General features: G+C 35.0%; 1 protein-coding gene across 1 annotated transcript in view; it reads left to right on the forward strand.

The window, feature by feature from the left end:
* The first annotated feature begins 332 nt into the window (after positions 1–332).
* Positions 333–14626, forward strand: part of LOC128214045 (FAS-associated factor 1-like) — a 28853-nt gene continuing 14559 nt past the window's right edge. Inside the window, exons 1-8 of the mRNA XM_052920278.1 lie at positions 333–405; positions 5184–5252; positions 6126–6444; positions 7521–7612; positions 8981–9078; positions 10752–10944; positions 11620–11709; positions 13718–13850. Coding sequence (XP_052776238.1) covers positions 364–405; positions 5184–5252; positions 6126–6444; positions 7521–7612; positions 8981–9078; positions 10752–10944; positions 11620–11709; positions 13718–13850 — 1036 coding nt within the window. The 5' untranslated portion in view covers positions 333–363. The remainder of the gene's footprint in view (positions 406–5183; positions 5253–6125; positions 6445–7520; positions 7613–8980; positions 9079–10751; positions 10945–11619; positions 11710–13717; positions 13851–14626) is intronic.

The following is a 14626-nucleotide window of genomic DNA, read 5'->3' on the forward strand; positions in this document are numbered from 1 at the left end:
AGATGGGCAAGAGAAAAACATTGCTAATTAATTATTAACACCGTATTTCGCTTGAGCCGACGTAAATTAATATACTGTATAATATATATTCGTTCGTCCCTGTGCATGTACAAACTCCTCGCTGATTTTAAGACCGGTGGCATATAGAATTATGGGTGTTATGATACGTTTAAATCCGAAAGGGAGGCTACACACGTAAACAAATAAATTGTGTTTCCCTTCTTATTATTTCCGTTTTGTTTTATTCCGCAATTTCCTTCAGTATTTACGGTGTAAGATTTTGTAACGAGCTTTACTATAATCTTATGACGTCATATAATATACATGAAGTATTTCCGTCATGCGCAAAGAATAAAATCAACAATGGCATCGGGAGAAAGAGAATCAATCCTTGCGGACTTTCAGGTATGATTTCTCAGAGAAATTACAATTACTAATGTAAAGAAATTGTCTTTTGAATCACAAATATATAATGAAAATTGCGAGACACTAAAATACGCTGATTCTCCTTCCAGTTTTACGTGACAGACATTTACGCAACAACAACCTACTGTTTTTGTTTTGACATGTCAACCATGAATCAGCTGTTCCCCACTACGCAGGCCCATATTTGGCAAACACAAAAAGTTCGGAAACGGCATGAAATTAAATTCGTCAACTATGGTCTCTTGAACTGTCCTGGACAGACCAGACAATTATAATTGTGTATTTGGTGCAAAGACAGATATCATCAACTGATCAAGAAAATTTTGGAAAAAAAATCAAAATCATGTAAATGTTGAATACAGTAGTCGGTTAATTTAATAAAGAACTTTTTGGTCAGGTACCAAGTTGCGCAATGACACCCCGAACCATCATGTTTTTATGGGATACTTGTTCAATCAGGTGATATTGCTTAAACGGGCAATATGTCCTGATTGCGCAATATTTCAAGTCGGGACAAAGTGACTTAATTAGTCTTTTAAGTTATTAAAGCTTTATCTTGCTTTTAAAAAATGAATAATACCAGACATTTTGTCTAAAGGGGTTGGGTATAAAAGACTGGCCGGAGAGGACCAAATCTGGACAAACTGAAATCTCCGAACTGTTACGGAAAACGTTCGGAAGTTTACCTAATTTTGGGACCAAATTAATATACGCATTGCTATGTGTCATAGATATTTTATTTATTAATTAATATATTTTATTATGTCAGCAGTGTTCCCGCTGGTGATGGCCATTGTCGCCATTTGCGACAAAATCGCAAAAGTGGCAACAACTTTTCAATTTTGGCGAATTTATGGCGACAACGATTTTTTGAAAATATTTTCTTGAAATGACATAAGCGGTGCCCTTGCGGTCTGTATGATAATCGATTCTGTCACTCTCATAAATCAAGCGCATCTGCTGGTGCGACAACAAAAATTAATCAGATAATTAGGGTAAGCAGTCATGGCCCAGTCAACACCTCGCTAATTATTGCAGAATTTTATTGCTTTCACGGATAAACAATGACATCCTTTAACTGTTATGTCTCTTATTAGCAAACAATTTTAATATTTAGCTCAACGGCTTTGTTGCGTAATTATTGTGTTAGTTTTAAAAATGCAAATCATATAATTTTAGGTTGTCGGAAAGTCATGTGATATGCAAATTTCGTAATGACGTGTACGCGCTAAAAATAGATTTGCTTTCGGTTTTGTCGCAATTTGTAATTGATAAAAATGCAGCATTCTAAGGGTTCAAAAAGGTTAACAGAAATCATTGGGTATGCTTACAAATAAATTACACCCAATTTAATAAGGCTTCCAATAAGTTGGCTGGAGTAAAGAGTTGGTAGACAAATTTCTATTAGGAAAGTTATGGCCCTAGTTTGACAATGTATATTTCCTTGAGTTTCCATTTATTTTAAATTTATCTCATAATTTCATAATGGTATTCTTTAATGCTATGACACTTTTGTATGCAGGCATTAGAATGAAATCAACATATTGATGTTTGTCACATTTTTTGCAATATTTTCATATTTTTTTATTTATATACTAGTCATTTTGTCAATATGAAGTGCAGTCAAAAGGTTCCCGGACTGCCTTTGTACTGTTGTCATTTTTGGGATTTGAAAAAATAGAATGGCATCAAACTAAAGCAGAAACTATATTCTACATGACTGTACATATATCAACTTTTAATCACACATAAAACAATCATTTTTTACATCGCAAATAAACATAACTCACACTGTACGGATCACTTCGTACGGAAATGACATACTGTTGACGTTCACTAATGAAAATAAGTCAATGTAGGCGCTTGTATGCTAGTCAATGTGTATCAAAGTATATTGCCCTTGAAATTTTTGGGATTTGAAAAAATAGAATGGCATCAAACTAAAGCAGAAACTATATTCTACATGACTGTACATATATCAACTTTTAATCACACATAAAACAATCATTTTTTACATCGCAAATAAACATAACTCACACTGTACGGATCACTTCGTACGGAAATGACATACTGTTGACGTTCACTAATGATAATAAGTCAATGTAGGCGCTTGTATGCTAGTCAATGTGTATCAAAGTATATTGCCCTTGAAATTCAATAAATTTTCTGTGCCAATCTACCCACTTATCAAAAATGTCTGCATACCACCCCTTTTCGCAGTTGCTTACCGACCTGACGCCAAATTCCATTTTTTCTGCCGATTCAAATCTGCAACCTCGTAAGTCGGCTTTTAATCTTGGAAATACACAGTAGTCCAAAGGCGCTAGGTCAACACTATTAGTCGGATAATGCAGTCTTGGAAAATCTATTGTTAGTAATAAGTCTTCAGCCAGAAGTGCAGGAGGGTTGTCTTGATGAAAGATCCATTTTCCGGACGTTTCTTTCTCAATGAGTTTGTGTGATGACTCTGCACGTCTTAAATGTCACAAACATATGTTAACTCAATGTGAACCCAATTCATATCATAAGAAATGCCTGGAATCAATTATAAATAAATAATTGTCAAGATGTTGTGTATATTCCCGTGGCTAAATCCGACACATCAGCTATTTCATCGATCGATATCTGCCGATCTACGGAAATGACATGCTGCATTTTGTCGAAACTGCCACTATCCTGTTCCATTATTGTCAGTTATGTTGTTACGGCCGTCCCGGAAATGGTTGTGCCAATCCAATATGAGTGTCCGGGAACATATACGTGAAACATCTACCAGATTTATAAATTACAATGCTTCCTTTGATGTCATTCCGCTCTCGCAGAGTTGTTAATGACTGTCCATTGCTCGGTTCGCTCAAATGACGTTGACGTTTCTTCACCGGCGATATCTTCCATGGCTTCAGACAATGCATACTAATTCAATATTTTTGCGATGATGTTTGTTTTGGACGTGTGTTTAGAAATGACATTAATGAGACGTCATGAAATTAACATGATAAAACGGCGCCAAAATATTGCATATCTAGCGTTAATAACAGTGAAAACAATTTCGTAATCGTTAATAATTCAAAGTGATCCGTAGCGTAGGTTATATACTACAATGAACACATTTTTCTATCAAAATATGGATGCTATGTAATTAATTCTGCTTACAAAATGTAAACATGTTGTTAGGATTTATGTGTGACAAGTATTGTCATAGTCAGACGTCAAAAGTGTGCAATATATAACCAGTCCATGAACTTTTTGACTGCACCTCTTGGAATAACAATTTGCTAATATCTTGTGCTTCATGTACAACAAAATGTTATGTTTTTGCACGACAATGTGCTAAGTAAATTCAATTTAAGGCTCTTAAAATTCTAAAACCCCATGAGCTTCAGGGGGCCCCCACAAGGGCGCTGCCCTGGACCCGTAAGGGGGCCTTTCGCGACCCCCCCGCGTAAAAGTGGCGACAACTTTTTAGAACCCAGGGGAAACCCTGTGTCAGGTTACAATAATAATAATAATAATAATAATAATAATAACATTATTAATAATTATAACAACAACAAAAATTAACAGCTTGTTACATAGTATTTTTAAATACATACATGATACATAAGTGAATTTAATCTTAGAAAATGATTCCGTGTGAACAATATACTCATATGCATACATACAAACAGACAGACAAACATACATACAGACGCACAAACAGACAGACGTACATACATACCGACAGCCATTCAGACAGACATACATACAGACAGACATATATAAACAGACAAACATACAGACGCACATACTGACCCACATAAAGCCACACATACAGATGCACGTACAGGCGCACAAACAGGCGCACAGACAGACATAATAAAATATAATTTTAATAAATAAAATATCTATAAAACATAGCAGGAAAATTCCGAACGAATTCCGTAACAGTTCGGAGATTTCCCTTGGTCTGGATTTGGTCCGGTCCGGCCAGTCTTAAACCCAACCTCTAAAGCTGTCTATGCCACTTGACTGAATGGGTGCTACTCCAGTACAACACCAAATGATGGTTTCTTGAGTTTGAAGTCAAATTCTGCTTGTACAATGTGAATAAACTGCATAGTTTGTCTGTGTGAAAACAGGAGACATTGTATAACATATTATATAGATATTATACATGATATATAATATCTGCCTTCTTAAATGTGAACTATGGAAACCTATTTAGAACAAAAAGGGCTGCCACTAAAAAGACAACACATGTGGGTATTTGCTGAAAGAAAATTTCATAAAAGACAGAGACAGTTGATAATATTTGGAGCCATTGGTCTTCACCCTGACTTATCTTCTTTGTTGCTGTCTTTTCAATAAGTTTACAATATGCAATTGAGACAAACATTGCCAGTGATCGAAATTAGCACAAGCCCGCAAGCCCTGCACTGGTAAAATGTCTTTCGGGCTTGCTCAAATTCTGAATTTTATATAGCAGGCCGAGGGCTTGTTCTAAAATTTGAGGCTGAAGCAATAGTATAAGAATTCGGGCTTGTTCATCCAAAAGTCTAATTTCGATGACTGCATTGCGAGTTAATACCTTGGTACTTGGTATACATGAGTACTTGTAATTTAACAAAATGTGTACCAGACATGGTGACAGTCATATTTACAAAGTGAAAAACACAGAAAATAAATAAACATAATTTTGATTAATATTGACATACCAAAGTAAATAATAACTAATAAAGTATATCATGAAATAATGTTGTTGTTTTTTATCATTTCAGGCATGCACGCAATTAGATGATATTGAAACATCAATTGCAATTTTGGACCAAAATGATTGGAACCTTATGGTAAAAAAATGTTATTATACTCTGCTATAATGGAATGGACCTAATTTATGATCTAGTTATACTTATATTGTTTTTTTTTCTTTACGAAACAAACAATTTATTTTTCAGTAGTGCTGACTGCTAAGCCCCCCAAAATGGATTATTTATTCTATATTCTTATGGTAATCCCTTCCAGTATAGAGATACTTCTAAGCAGTAATCCGATAACTCTAAACCACTGCACTGGGCTACCATTAAGTATAAACTTCCTTACCATCAATATTGGAAGTTTTTCACTGAAATGTGGAAGTTTAGTCTCTTGAACACAGCAATTTTGTCCACTATTTTAAAAAACAACTATAAATAAATTATCTTGCCAACTTCACAATTTTTATATTATAATGATTCATGTTACTTCAAGACTGATTTTAAATGTCACCATAAAAGTAACATTGACACCAGGCTTTGATATTATGACTTTCCAAACCTAACTTATTATAGAATAGAATAAATTATAGAAGTTTTTGTACCAAACTTCCAAGGCATCAATTATGGAAGTTTTAGCCCATTTCTAGGGAGTAAAATACTTCCAAATCTCCTTTATCGGAAGCCCTGCTGCAATGAATCTTAATAATGAAGGTTAACTAAGGCATTAGACGTTTAACATCGGTAGTGGAAAAAAGCCCAAGCCCGCAAGCCCTGCACTGGTAAAATGTCATCCAGGCTTGCTTAAATTCTGAATTTTATAAAGCAGCAGCCAGCAGGGCTTGTTAAAAAAATTGATGCCAAACAATAGTAAAACAATTCGGGCTTGTTCATCCAAAAGTCTAATTTTGATGACTGTAACTTATATACATGTACTAATCCAAGTTTATATTTTTGCTTTTTGCACAGCAAGCAGTACAGAGTGTGCTCAGTAGTGCAGACTCCCCAACAGGTCCTGGGTTTGCCACACCACCTCAAGCTAAACCCCCGGGGGAGGACCAGTTCTTCAGCTCTGGTATATTTAGCGACCCAGTTCCCTGGAGATCTGAGGCCAACGTTATGGACTCAGCCTCGAGTTACGACCCAGGGTCAGCCTCTGGCGCTGGGCTTGGAACTTCCTCCGGGGCGGGGCTAAGTTCCAGGGGGACGGACAAGAGGATGCTGCATTTCAATGTGGAGTACAGGAACAGAAATGTGGACGTATTTATGCAAGACACAGACACAGTTGGTATGCTATGTTTATTTCTGTCTATTTGATAAATCCTATTTCTCAATATACAAAAACCTGTTTCCCAAAATACAATCTCATCTTGTTGAACAGGTCAAGCTAGTTCATTAAGTGATGCTAATCTTTTGTAAAGTTGTTTTGCAAGTTGAGAAGTTATTAAGTTTTGAGCATCTTAAGAAATAGTAAAGTGTGACCTTGTACATCGTCGGATATCCCGATACGCTATGCTTCATTGTGTACCGTTGGCAATTTGGCCAGGAAAATCTCGTAATCATGAATAATTAATGAGGCAGTTTCATTGATTCCGCAAAGTACCAGATGCTTTACGTCTGAAAAATATTCTGGCGATTGCCGGAATTGAACCAGGTCTGCCTTCTCAGTACAGTAATATTTGACGGTAGTCAAGACCACAAGTCAACGGAAGCTACTGACACCAAACAGTTATTGAACAATATTTGAGTATATCATGCGAATTCATTGGAAGAAGAATGGTCTGTCCTGCCCCATGCATATTCATTAAAACGAGATTTTGTCAGTCAATTGTCCCACGGTATGTGTGAAGTGTAACGGAAGAAAGTACCTAGGTTGCTGACAATGGACCTTGCTATACTTCAATTGACTATCCATTGATAAGAAATCATGGTAGGCTGATTAAGGTCTAAAAAAGGAGGTTTGCTTGTGGTCACACAACTGATCGTTTTTTTACTGCCAAAAGAATGTTTTTTTCACCAAAAACGTGATTCAGACGAATCCAAAGAGATATGCAGCCTATAATCTAAATAAGATTGTGAAGGTTGCCTGAAATGAGACAAACTATAAAGTAAGAAATTCCTTACTGACCTATTTTTTTCCCACAAACATTAAGATGCTTTTTACCTGCGTCAAGTGTGTTGTCATGGATACCAGAAATCTAGATGTAGCAGTTGAGAAAATATGCCAATGTTCACCCATCAATTGTAGATTGCATTAAACATCATTTGTACTATTGTCCAGTTTATAAACATTTTAAACAACATTTATTATTTTCTGCTAACTTTCCTAAAAACTCTCAGACATTGCCTGTTTTTTCCTTGCAGCCCAGATCAAAGAGGCACTGAGTCAAGACTTAGGAATACCTGTCGGCAAACAGGAACTGAAAGGCTGGGCCAACCGGAAAGTTACAGACAATGTAAGGACTGAATACATGTTGTAATAAAACAGTTGATGTCCATTTTAAAGATTTTGCAAACTTCATGTAAATATATCTGGTGAATCCCTTATTGTTATAATGTAACAATATGCAAATTAGGAAAACTATGAACTCTTTTTATTAAATTTACAAAGCTTATTTTTTGTTAGTATACAATGAATTGATATAACAAATGGGGTTATTTTAGCTTAAGTTTGCAATATATAGTGGCTCTTAAACAAGAATCCAGTTATTGGCCTTGTGCCACCCTTGATGAAAAGGGGGATATTCAATATGGCGTCCAAAATGTCCGCCAGTAGATTCAAATGTACAATAACTGGCTGTTCAGTAAGCGCAGTGGTTAGTGCACTCGCTTGTCACCAAGGCGACCCGGGTTAGATTTCCAGCCCTGTTCCGAGTTTTTGAGTTTTGTCAGTGATCACCAAGCCAGACAAGTGGGTTTTCTCTGGGTACACTAATATCCCCCACATCACAAGACCTTATTCTTGCGCAACATTGTGCCAACAGGTGTGACTTTTAGTATAGGTTATCATAACTTTTTTCGTTGGTAAATATATAATGTTTAAACTAAATGTACAATATTATGTACAAATACATGTATATGTATGTTCATGAACCTTTACATTAGTAAATAGTCATTCCTTTTTAAGAACTTTTTAAATGAAAAGCTTGAAGGCTGGACACTTTCTGTGCCAGACTTTTATAATTTAATAGCAATACAAGATACTGTTAATACAGAATATTTTTGCTTTTAGTTCATATTAAAACTAATTTATATCGAAGAATTATTGTGAAGAAAGCATAAAGCTAATATGAACCACACTTGATATGATTTCCTTGGTAGAAAGCAGTACTTGTATCCCTTTTTGAAATGACAAGATAACATGCCTTTGGTGGGGCTTTAAAGCTTCACTCTCAGATTGATAACTTTTTTATCTTGGAATGAGCCATCTTTTGCGTAAATGTCTGAAAAGCATTGATATAAGACTGCTTTCAAAAGATCAAATCGCAGACTTTCATAATTCCGTACCAAAATTAATGTTTTATGGCTACTAACTGTTTAAGAAAAATGCATAAAACATCAATTTTTTTTAACATAAATATGAAAATCTGCAATCTGATTTTTTGTCAGCAGTCTTATATCACTGGTTTCCATGCGTTTTCGCAAAAATTGGCCCGTTCCAAGACTAAAAATAAAAAGTTGTTGAAACGTTTAATATGTGAGAGTGCAGCTTTATCCATTGGTGTAACATTTACTTATCATATACTATACATGTATAAGATGCGTAATGTAGTTGTAGGCAATACAGCAGCACAAATGCTTTTACATATTTTCCCCACCCCCAGGCCGTATTACGAGACCTTCATCTGCCAAAAGAGAACACCCTATTCCTGTTGACACCAGATCTCAACAGCCCAGAAACATCTGCAGGCCCATCTGCTAGGTAAGTCCACCTGAATACTTGAAGTTACAGCATACCAAGTCATAAGCTGAGATTAAGTGGTTGTTTGTTCTTCATATGAAATTGGTATATTGCGATTGCCTTTAATAATTGCCTTTTTATTTGACAAAAGAATATACTGGTATTGAATCCATGTCTGCATGCATTTGTTTGTCCAGATTTGTTACATAACTAGTTAATCTTAAAGCTGCACTCTCACAGATTGACCGTTTTAACAACTTTTTATTTTTTGTCTTGGAATGAACCATTTTTTGCGCAAATGTTTGGAAACCAGTGATATAAGAGTTTGATTGCTGACTAAAGATCTGATCACAGTTTTTCTTATTTACGTTCGAAAATTGATCTTTTATAGCTAAAAGCAAATTACTAACATTTTAAGAAAAATGAAATTTTCGGCGGTTTTCTCAACAATTGAGATTTATTCTATTGTGAGTTATCTTAGGTGACTGAATCAAAGTTATTGATGCCAATATTTGTTGATTCTGAGACAAAAACTAAAAGAATGTCAAAACTGTCAACCTGCTGTCAGAGAATGCAGCTTTAAGATTGGTTTTAATATCAAAATTGAGGTAGTATTGGGTTGTCAAAATAGTAAAATGTTTTAGCTGAAGGGTCATTGGAGGGTGTTGCACACTGTCCTTTTTTGGTAGCACCCTTCTGCCCTCATGGATACCAGCATAGGCATCCTTCTGCCTTCATAGAATTAAATGCTCACCAGGCTTTCAAATATTCCTTTTGTTTTGTTAAAACATTTATTCCGATTATGAATACATACACACTTAACATATCTGGCAGTTGATACCTAATATTACAATGTACCTCAATTTAACTCAATTTCTAACATTTCCTGCCATTTTCCAGCCTCATTCAATGTGCCCTTTTTACCCTTAGCACCTGGTCCCTTTTCTGCAGCACCCTGACCTTTTTAAACCCTAAAGTGTATCACATCAGTATGAGACTGTGCGTTACTTATGCCCAGTACAGGCCTTTCTCTGCCCATTTTACGGAAAAAGGCTCTAGACACTATGGGAAAATTTGCCTCGTGAAATATGCCGTTTTGAGAAAAAATAATTGCTTTACATAAAAAATGGGAAATTAACTGTTAAAAGAACAAGATATTTGCCTCCTGAAAATGAGGAAATAATTATAATATTAGTTTCTTTTTTCTTTCAAAAGATCTGAAATGGCTGAAATATGAATCTGTCTGAGTATAAATATCTGTTGTAATCTCAACTATTTCTGAATTCAATAATCCCCAAAGCTTTACACCAAACAATTCATTAGGATGTTGAATGAACCATTACAGGTAAAAAGGCTTTCATAAAAGATTTTTTTTAATACTTTTGATTGTTTTTTTTCCCAAACTGGGAAAAATATCATATAATTTGCCAGGGTAATGGGTTCGATAGTCTGACCCGTGGGAATTTAGAAAAAGGCCTGCATTGAGTCCAGTAAAGTTGTTCGAGGCGAGCATTTGCTGTTTGGTTCCCTGTTTGCAGTTTATGTGCTGCATTGAAACAGGGGTACAAAACAAAATGTTTGCGATCATTTTGTTAACGCTCGCCTAACTGAATGCACTGCTGACATATGATCAGAAACTGATTTGCGTGTTGTCAGGCCAACCATGATCTTTAATTTTGTGATTTTTACTTCAGCATGGTAGACAACCTCAATCGCACCTACAATCTCAAGATCACTAATCGTGACAATGGTCAATACAACCAGATCACCCTGAAGTTTTCCGGCACAAAGACGGTAAAGGAGGTTAAACAGGACGTGTTTAGCATCTGTGATATCCCAGTACGACACCAGGTCTGGACAGGGTGGCCAGAGAATGCTACAGATCCTGTAAGGAACACTCAGACATGTTTTTGTTTCTTTATTCAAATACTCTTTGCAAGATAAAGAGGATATTTGTTTGATTCGGTGTATGATCGCAATATATTTCACAGAGTGAGCACCAGAATCTTTATTAACATTTGGTGTTCACGAGGTGAAATATTTTGCGATGGTACACTGAAACAATCAATTTTTCATTTTATTATCTGTTAGAAAGGACAGATTTTTGTCTGTGAAAGTTCCTCCAGAGCTTCAGCAACCAGGCTGGCTATAGAAAAAAGAAACGATACATTTGTGTTTTTACATAATGTTAAGATGTATTTAGGTGTATTGAGAGAAAAGGTAGTACTCTTAATGGAAAACAAAAACAAAAAAAAACTTAATAAATGATTGAAAATGAATGAATGAGTGAGTAAGGTGAGTGAATGAGTGAGTTGTAGTATTACTTTAGAATAGGATTATACTTTTATTTTGTTGCAATGATTGTTGAAGTAGATGTTTTCTTGTTCACTAGCTGAACTCACTAAAATAAATCTGCATCAGAAATGAAGAAGTTTTGTTTAACAGCTTGTCAAAATCTGTGAGAGTGCAGCTTTAAGTGAAAAACACACACAAAAAAATCTTTCTAGTTAAAACATGATAATTTTATGCTCACTAACAGAATATTCTCTGTTTGTTTTACAGAAGCAGATAGGAGTGATCGGCCTGTCATACCCCAGTCACATGTTGGAGCTCACACGATCCAACTTGGCCAGTAAACCAAGAACTGCTCAGGTCAGTTCACTTACTTTTTTAATAATTTTGAGTCTGTTTTCAAAGTACAATAAGATATTTCATATAAGATATTTACATGAAATTTGGTACATATGTTAATATGACATTAAACTTTTAAGTTGAGCAAGTCCAATGGCAAAATAATTTTTCAAGCCATGTACCTTGATCCCTTAAAAGTTATAATATCTGTCAGGTGTTTCCAGTCCAGATAAATAAATCCGACCTGAGGGCACCTGTGTTGCCAGGTAACGAGGCTTGCCGAGTTACCGGCTGAGCAGCATGTCCAAGGGTTAGATTTTTCTTTCAGGACGAGACAAACATGATTGATATTTTTTCTAGCATATCTTAAATTACTTTTTTGTGAAGAAATTGACTGAGCATTTTTGTACATTTCTTGAAAAAGCATGTGGTATGATGTTTACTCAATTACTCACAGTAATTTTATTCACTGCTGACATGAAGAATTTCCTTTTTAAGGGTAATTTTGTTATGTTTTCAAGCTATTCGTTTGGTTAATAATTAATTTTTATGGAAATCATGTATTAAAATATCATAATTATGCTTATTTTAAAAGAAATAAAAAGTATTGCGTCATAGTGCATGAATCATCTAGCATGGGGGTGCCAGATAGAGTTTTCCAGCACGGCTAAAATCTCTGGAAATGCCTTTCCAATTTGCTAAAAAACTGATAAATGTTTGGGGTGCTCTTGTTTTCAGCTTGCAGTGTTTTTAATCTTTGTGCCTTTCCAATTTGCTAAAAAAACTGATATGAGTTAAGGGTGCTCTTGTTTTCAGCTTGCAGTGTTTTTAATCTTCGTAAGGCATTACAATTTTGTGGAATTATCGATTTTGCATTTCCATGCTGTATTAGTCACCTGATCATAGCATTGTATATGTGAACAATATTTTGTCTTGTAGTTAATGGCCATAGTCTGTTGAAAATTGGAATATCAATATTTGTTTTCCATCCTAGCAACCCTGATAATAAAAGTGCTGCTGCTTTTCCCCAAAGATAAATAACATCTGCATATAGAAACAGGAACAATATACCATACACACTATAAAGAAATAAACAAGTTTGAAAATCCATGTCTAATGGGCTGCTTTTGTATATTATCCATTTTATTGAAGATAGAAAAGCATAAAGTTTAATTACAGAAAATTGCCATAGAAATTTAAGTGAGGAAATTAAATTCAGGAAAGATCTGATAAATTTGAAGAATACAATTAACTTAATTTTTATCAACTTTCGGATAAGATATTTATATTTTTTAGCTCATGCTTTTAGCTTCATAATTTTGCCAGTCTCTTGATGAATAAATCTACAATTTACCCAGAAGTTTTCAAATTAGTTTTGATTTCGATATTCATTGAAAAAAAAATGCACAGAAGAAATAGAAATGCATGAAATTTAGATTATAATTTTCCCAAAAAATCTCCAATTAAATTAGAGCCTATTTTTTTTCTCCTGCGGGGAGTGTTATCCAAATTTTGCGTCCCCTATAATACCAAAACCTGCTTTGGCCCCTTGAATTAGCTCATCAAGTTTGAGGAAAATTGACAGAGCCATGAAAAGAAACTATGTTGATAAAAGGCATCCCTTTTATTTGAATACAGCTGCATTTCTATATTTTTTTAAAAACTGGCAAATAAAAATGACCAATAATGCCTGTATCTTTTCGTGCTCATTTTGTCTTACATTTATGTATAAACTTCCATGAAATAAAGAAAGAAACAAATATTATTTTTGCTATTAAATATTGCATGGTTTATATTGACCTTTGGCATTTTCACGATGCAAAAATAAATCATTAAAACAAATATGATCGCTGCTGATTTTTCATCTCTGATTTTGACATTTTTCCACTGCGTCTTACATGCATCTATCAGGTATTAAGGGTTTTTACCTGTTTTTTTCACCATGTTTTTTGTCTGCGTTCTATCTATGCTAGTGTCCTATACACAGTATAATACAGTAAATTAAAATGACCAATCATACCTGTTGCAGGAGGTTGCTATGGAGATAGAAGTAAGCGAGAGTGAAGAAGAAGATGGTAGTCATGACTGGCATGACAGCGATGGCGAGATTTTCTCAATAAACGATGAACACGTTGCAACCAGTCGGAAGCAGACACCCCTTAGTATGTACAATACTGTACATGTAGAACTAATAATAGTTACCAGACACCAAATGTTACAGTTGCAAGACTAAAACGAAACATTTTTGACAATATTTGGGTATCCATAACAAAGATTAGTATTGAAAGTAGTCACAACACATACATGATATGAATTGTATTAATCATTGACACATCCTCCCCCCCATATTAGAAATATTAGGTTTTAATTATAAATATGTATTTAGTTTGTTCGAATTCATAATCATATTTCAAGTATTAACTAAAAAACAAAGAAATATTTGATAATCTTAAGCATTAAATTCTATGAAGGCAGGAGGATGCACATTCTGGTCACCATGAAGGCAGATGGGTGCCTTCCAAAACCGAACAGGGTGCAGCACCCTCCAATTACCCTCTAGCTAAAAAACTATAATAGTTTTTATGCCCCCACAAAGTGGCGGCATATAGGGTTGCCCTTGTCCGTACGTACGTCTGTCTGTCTGTACGTACGTACGTCCCGAAGATTGTTTCCGATCTAATTCTTGAAAACTGTTTGTCCAATCCTCACCAAACTTTAAACACATGTTTGTGACCATAATATCTTGATCAAGTTCGATAGTCATGGAAATCGCTTTAGTCATTTAGGAGTTACGGCCATTTTTTGCCAAAAATACTTCAAAAATATATGTTTCCAATCTAATTCTTGAAAAGTATGTGTCCAATCCTCACCAAACTTTACATACATGATTGTGACCATAATATCTTGATCAAGTTCGATAGCCATGGAAATCGCTTTT

The sequence above is a fragment of the Mya arenaria genome, chromosome 13 (assembly GCF_026914265.1).
Source record: "Mya arenaria isolate MELC-2E11 chromosome 13, ASM2691426v1".
Classification (NCBI taxonomy): domain Eukaryota; kingdom Metazoa; phylum Mollusca; class Bivalvia; order Myida; family Myidae; genus Mya; species Mya arenaria.